This window comes from Haplochromis burtoni, unplaced genomic scaffold, assembly GCF_018398535.1.
Source record: "Haplochromis burtoni strain Fernald_Lab_line unplaced genomic scaffold, NCSU_Asbu1 Contig_1313, whole genome shotgun sequence".
NCBI classification, from domain to species: domain Eukaryota; kingdom Metazoa; phylum Chordata; class Actinopteri; order Cichliformes; family Cichlidae; genus Haplochromis; species Haplochromis burtoni.
The window spans coordinates 45,750-52,576 of record NW_024583674.1 but is presented as its reverse complement, the minus strand read 5'-3'; the positions used below and the strand labels follow the sequence as shown (position 1 = coordinate 52,576).

Sequence of the window (6,827 nt, the reverse complement as noted above, 5' to 3'; positions counted from 1 at the left end):
AGAACTGAAGAAGCTTCTCGGATGAGAGGTGAAACGTCTTCAAGCAACTTAAAGAAGTCCAGACGCTTTTCTTTGCAAGCTCCTTTGACTGTCTTTGATGGTGTTTGTTACTCTGTTGAGGCAGTGGGAGGAATAAATGTACATCAGGGAGGGGAGAGGGCAGGTGATGATCTTCTGTGCTACCTTGACTACACTCTGAAACCTCGCTTTATCTGCCTTAGTGCAGCTGCCGTACCATACTGTGATGTAGTATGTCAGCAGGCTCTCAATGGACGAATGGTAGAAGGTCAGCAACAGGTTGAAGTTCAGTTTGTTCTTTCTGAGGACCCTCAGGAGAAGGCCCCTGTTGGGTCTTCGTGATGACCACTGTAATGTTGTCTGTCCAGGAGATGTCAGAGGAGATGAGGACACCAAGGAACCCGAAGGTGCGGACCCTCTCCACACACTCCCCGTTGATGTATAAGGAGGCTAAGTCAGTGCTGTGCCCCCTGAAGTTGACAATGACCTCGGGTTTTCTTGGTGTTCAGTGCCAGGTTGTTCTCTGAACACCATGCTGTCAAATTCAGGACTTCCTCTCTGTAGGCTGCCTCGTCTCCGTTTGAGATGAGTCTGACTACCATGGTGTCATCAGCAAACTTGATGATGAGATTGTTGTTGTGGGTCAAACAGGACGTACAAACTAAACAAAAGGAGTACCGAGACTGAGAGCCGTAAACCACTGCAACAGTGTGCGCCGCCATCTTGAACATGACCTTCCTTTTATGAAGGAAACAGAGATCTGTATGTGCTGTGTACCTTTTATGTTTGTATTGTTTAATTTTAGTATCTTTCTCCCTGAGTTATTTAATTCATGTGAATTCTACATCAGGAGCTAAAGTCTAGTAAGCAGTTTTGATCTTCTTATCATTCTTTAACCTGTTTATTTTGTTTTTAGTATCAGGGGCTTTATATGATCTGTGAGATACAGGGGATACAGATACAGAGTTCAGAAAAAGTGAGTTATTGAGGTCAAAGACAATATTGTAATTGTTTAAATGTTTGATTTTGTCTTCATAGATCAAAAATTTCCAACAGATAAGCGTGGGCTGCCCTCCTGTGGTTTAGTTTGTTTGTCGAATTAGGACTGCATTTTTTCCACTCAGTATTTTACTCATGTGCATGGTTTTTGATAAAAGTAATACATAAAAAAAAATATCAAACTTTGTATTGTATTAATTTTTAGTTTTGTTGTAATCAATTGTGCTGCAGAAAAAAAGATTAATTTGTCTCAAACACAAATACAATCTGTAGTTTGTGTAGAAACATGTAAATAAATGAATTTTGGTAACATATTATTGCTCAGTAATAACATGGCAGAATCAGGACTAGGGATGGGTACCGGTATCCGGTGCCATGATGGCACCGGTTCTGACATAAACGGTAGTAACCAGACCGAAAAGCAGCGCATATTTCGGTGCTTTTTTTTTCCTGAGCTGTGATACACTTTAGATTCTAGCCAATCATTTTACGTTTCCGAGGATAGTAGGCGGGCCCAGGTACGTGCGTTCTGTTAGAGCAGAGCTACAGATTAAAAATGCCCAAGGCGAAGCGGTCAAAAGTCTGGCTGTACTTCACAGCAAAATATGCAAACTCAGCAGCAACAAGTGCTTTAAGCTGATACTGTGATACTGTCAAAGGAGGTAACACCTCAAATCCGATGAAACACCTGGCGACGCATAGCGTTTTTTTTTAAAAGATATGCGCCGTATTTGATAGCTTGCTGCGAGACCTCACACTGTGCACATCTACTGCGGGTGTGGTGCCTGTTATCGGACCCGGAGTTAGCAACATCCCCCAAAAACACGAAGAGGAGAGTCCTGGCCCCTAGCCCTGCCAGTGTAGCAGAAATAATGACGGATGACGATGGCAGCAGCAGCCGTTCTTCTCTGCGTGAGTACCTTAATGTTGTTCGTGTGTAATTTACGTTGAGTAGGCTAACCACGTTATTACATGAATGCATGTAAGGTGAACTAGCAAACATCATCATAGCTACATGCGGCTGTCTTCTTGTTTGATGGCAGATGCTCCCTTCACCCTGGCCAAAAAGGCTAAAATGACCAAAGAAAAAGTGGAAAACAGTTAAACATGAGAGGTTTTTGGACAAAGTTTGTGTTTTTACCATTGATTAAGCACTGCTTCCAGCCAAGAGTGATACCATATATGCCCCATAGCTGCAGAAAAGGCTAACATTGTTATCTTTTTACAAAAAAACAGCTGAACATGAGAGGTTTTTGACCAATTTTGTGTTCTCCATTCTTTAAGCACCAGTTTGAGCACCGTTTAAGCACCGGCATCGGATAAAACCTTAACGATACCCAGCCCTAATCAGGACAATAATGTGGAAATAAAGAGGTAAAGATGGATGATTGTGCAATTTCCAAAAATAATAACAGAGCAATAGCTTGAAATCAACTGTATTTAGTAACATTAGATTAATGCTTATGTAATGATGTATAAAGGGAGCAGAAACTACGGTTAATAAAGTGGAAACAAATATGAAGATGCTATGAACAAATTAGAAGTGAACAGTGCTCTCCAGGTGACAAACTATGCAGCATCATAACATGATTAAAGGATGCTTCTTCCATCTCCTCACCATGTTCTTCATTTGCATTTACATGCAGGGCTGTACTGATAATCTGGCATATTGGGCATGTTTCTGATGGGCCGACCTGAAGGGCCACTGGGAACCGCCCCTTCCTCAAACAATGCTGTGCGCTCATGCGGCTTGTAAAAAGAAAAAGTTTGGTGTGGAAGAAGTGGTGAAAACATGCTTCTGGGGCTTCTGCACCGTGAAGCCATCAACAAGAGTAACCAGGCCTCACTGCCACAGGCAGCTGCTACTACTAGAACCAGCTGTGGAGAAGTGAGAAAGATATGGAGGAAGGTGAAATTATTGTGGTTAGAAATTAGATGGAGGGACATAATTAGGAAGGGAGTGTCACTGTGACCCAAATGCAGGACTCTGAGGCGGAGTATTTAACATAATAATAATAATAATAACAATAATAATAATAATTCAAAAGACAAAACACTGGGTCACTGACCCAGGACCGCAACAGAGAGATTCAAGGATTCAGGTAAAATGAATGGATACTTTGACAATGACCAGTGCTAATAGCTAAGGCTTTTAATTGTCACATGCCACAGGGCAACTAAGAACTAACCCAACAGCAGTTGTACCAACCTGATTAAAATATCAATAATCAAACATAATCAAATGTATACATAATAATAATAATAATGGATTGGATTTATATAGCGCTTTTCAAGGCACCCAAAGCGCTTTACAATGCCACTATTCATTCACTCTCACATTCACACACTGGTGGATATATGTATGTAATATATGTATGCATTAAAAAAAATCCCTCCTGCCCCTGCGAGCGGTCTATCCTTCAAACTTGTGTCCTCTACCTGAGACCTGGGCTTGAGGGTCCTGCACAGTATCTTTGCTGTTCCCAGGACAAAGTTCTGTTGGCAGCATAATGTAGTTGTTTCTGTGCTCTTCTCCTTTTGTGCAATAAATATAAAAGTGTCCACATCTCTGCTCCTGAAAAACTGTCTCACTCCACCATTTTACTCCTCATGGCACATTTACTGAAATCAGCTATTATGTTGCTCTCTTTTTTTGCTTGTTTTCTCTTTTTTTTCTTAACAGGTGATCCGGGAGATTTTTTTCTTTTTAAGCACCCTTTCTCACTGTCCCTCTTCCCCTCTGTTTTTCTTTTCCTTCTTCTTTCTTTCTCCCTTTCCTATCCCCCAGCCATGTCTGTCCCGTCTATAACAACTGAAAATAAAATATAATAAAATAAATAAATAATAACAACAAAGGTCGATTAAATGGACCAATACGGCAAGGTCGTGATGATCCACTTGGTAAAGTAAATCCACTGGGTATCTTCGTTGGGCTTCAGACAACAATTCTGACGGCTAAGGAACCAAACGGAACAGGCAACAAAAAAAGAACAGAAATCAGCTGATTGTTGGAACTTAGCACAGGGAAAAAAACATGTTGGATGTTATATTTTTTCTATCCACCCAGCCTTCAGATAACTGAAGAACCTTTGCATGGCAAGTAATGGCATAATTGTAACTGTCATTTGATTACTGCATTTAATACAGTAACACATTATATTACTTCATTGCTGAAAAATGTAATGTGATAGTGTGTTATTTTGTACACCCAACATTGTTCAAGGCAGAGGGGCACACTCACGATGCATTAAGAAACTCCACGGTAACAGAACAAGGAATGTGATCTGTGCAGGACTAAGTTTTCCCCTTCTGTGTGTGCAGATGATATAATGCAGATGCTAAATCACTGTGCAACAACCGTATTCTTACTTGTTTGTATTCTCAGTTGTTCATTATTATATACAGTCCTGTAAATACTATATTTATTTTATTTATGTATTTATTTATTTTATTGTACATACATAGATCTCTCTCTTAAAAGTGCCCTCTTTTTCACTTGTACTGAACGGGTTTGCATACAATTTTCATTGTTTGAAAGCACAATTACAATAAAGATTCTGATAATATAAATGTATATTTTGCAACATGAGCAGTCCCATTCTTCTGCTGTCTGCCTTTATGGAGTCATTATTTCAAGTAAACACAGCATACCTTTTTTTAAATCCAGTAAGCAGATGTTCTTCTACATTATTAAACTGTATCACTGGAACTTTTTTAAAGGAAACATTTTATAAATGTTACAAAGTTACAAAGGGAAACATAACTGTAACTAATGATTTTATCTTTATTTATCAAATACCAGTCTAATGAATGTAAAATGTGGTGACATTTTTTGCAACAGTTATAATATATAACAATAACATACATTTAAAAAAAAATCTAAACATTTTGTCTTCAGTTTTATTTTTAAAAATCCTCAGAGGGATCTTTGTTATTGACATTATGCAAATAGCATTGATTCACCTCCTGTATCCTCTACTGATATGGATATCTAATATGCATATCTATATATGCTGAACTGAATTTTAGATTTGAACAGATGCTTTTGTAGGTTGTCCAGTTATTTCTGGTCTCTCACAAATACTTCTGTGAGCCATGTTGCAGGAAGCATCAAACCAACTGTTCAGATCAGAGGTTTCACCTTTTACCCCCATTCTTCCACAGTCCTCTCCATCAGGATAATCCCCTTTCCAATCATCTGGTTCGTCGTAGCCCCAATAAGTCAAACTAAAAAAAGAACAGAAAGAGGTGTTCAAGTGAAAACTGATAAGTTTGATGCTGTAAATGAACAAAAATATTCCCAATAATCAAACCTTTTGTCCAGTAGCGAGCCATCCACCCACAACCATCTACCCTCTTCTGCTGAGTCAGTCAGTCCAAACCAGAACTTATCCTGAGGATAATTCATTATGTCTTTCAGTCTTTGATCCAGGAATTTCTGAATAGGAAATTCAGATGAAAATTACCTTACAAGACTTCTAAATATGTGATAAAATAGACATAAGAACATAAACCTGCAACAGCTTCTTATACCTGCTCCTCCCTGCTGTCTATCTTAACCAGGTCTCCTCCTTTAGATCTACATTCACCTCTGCTCACAGTCCAGGATGATTTACTGACGGAGAAATAATAGCACTTTCCTCCATGGTGCTCCCAGCCTTCTCCACATTTAGAACATGGCTCATCTTTGAAGATGTTAGAGCACAAAATTTCATTTACTGTAGGTGGAAGAAAGAACTGTGCATGTTTGTGTGATTTAGACTACGTTCACACTGCAGGTCTTAATGCTCAATTCTGATTTTTTTTTTAACAAATCCGATTTTTTTGTTTGGTTGTTCACACTACAAATAAAATGTGACAGCAAACGCGCTCTAGTGTGAACCCTCAAAGCGGCCCGCATGCACACAAGAAGACGTCACACACAACACGCTCTGTTTAGACCCGGACCAAACAGTATTGTTTGACTGATGGCCTTAATACAAAGACTTGTTTCGGACTTTACGTTTCCCAATTTTCCTTTAAGTTATGAAGTTATTTTGTTATTTAGATGTGGCCTAATAATGATCCTTATTGGAGCAGTGCTTCAAAGGATAGTTGCAGATTTCTGTCAGAATCTGCAGATTATACAGTACAAATAAAATGTTCACGTTTCTCCAACGTTGTCTTCCCAACAGTTTCACTAACATCTACACTGGATGGCCAGGAAAGCGTTCTCGATGTCTTCTCAGGCGCTGATTGTTGCCGTCTGTCTTGTGTCAGTGACGCAAAAGACGGATTTAGTACGACATGACCATTTAAATAGCAGTTGCTTTCTAAAACATCTGATATGTATCGGATTCAGTACCACATACGAAAGTGTCGCATAGGGTCAAAAAAGTTGGATTTGATGCGCTTTCGCCTGCATTGTGAACGTAGCCTTAGATGTGACAGGAAATGATTTCTGTTCTGCGATTACAATCTAACTTCAGTCATCAATGCTAGGCTGGTTAGAACAGGTATGGACAGGGGTGGGCCTAGCCAACCCACTCAGGTAATTTTGCCCACCCAGTCTAATAAAAAGAAAAAAAAAATCTGTATTTAAAAAAACTGAAAAAAGTGATGAGCAGAAAGAAAAATTAGACAGAAAACACGAGTACTGTTTCTAAGATGTGGTTTGGTGTGCCTGGTTCAGCGTTTTCTACTACCCACTCTCTTTACATGAACAGAGGTGAAATCTGAGGTGAGATCGGAAAACAAGAGACCACCAATCTGAAGTGGTACTAACTCAGAACTCACAGGAAGAAGTAAATGCTGCACGCATGCACACACAC

The 6,827-nt window shown here is 39.4% G+C and overlaps 1 protein-coding gene across 1 annotated transcript in view; it reads right to left on the bottom strand.

Annotated features, from left to right (window-relative positions):
• Positions 1–5,244: 5,244 nt before the first annotated feature.
• The window catches only part of LOC102304578 (CD209 antigen-like protein E), a 4,080-nt gene continuing 2,497 nt past the window's right edge, over positions 5,245–6,827 (bottom strand). The window contains exons 5-6 of the mRNA XM_042216871.1: positions 5,551–5,702; positions 5,245–5,455 (exon numbers count right to left, since the gene is read on the bottom strand). Coding sequence (XP_042072805.1) covers positions 5,270–5,455; positions 5,551–5,702 — 338 coding nt within the window. The 3' untranslated portion in view covers positions 5,245–5,269. The remainder of the gene's footprint in view (positions 5,456–5,550; positions 5,703–6,827) is intronic.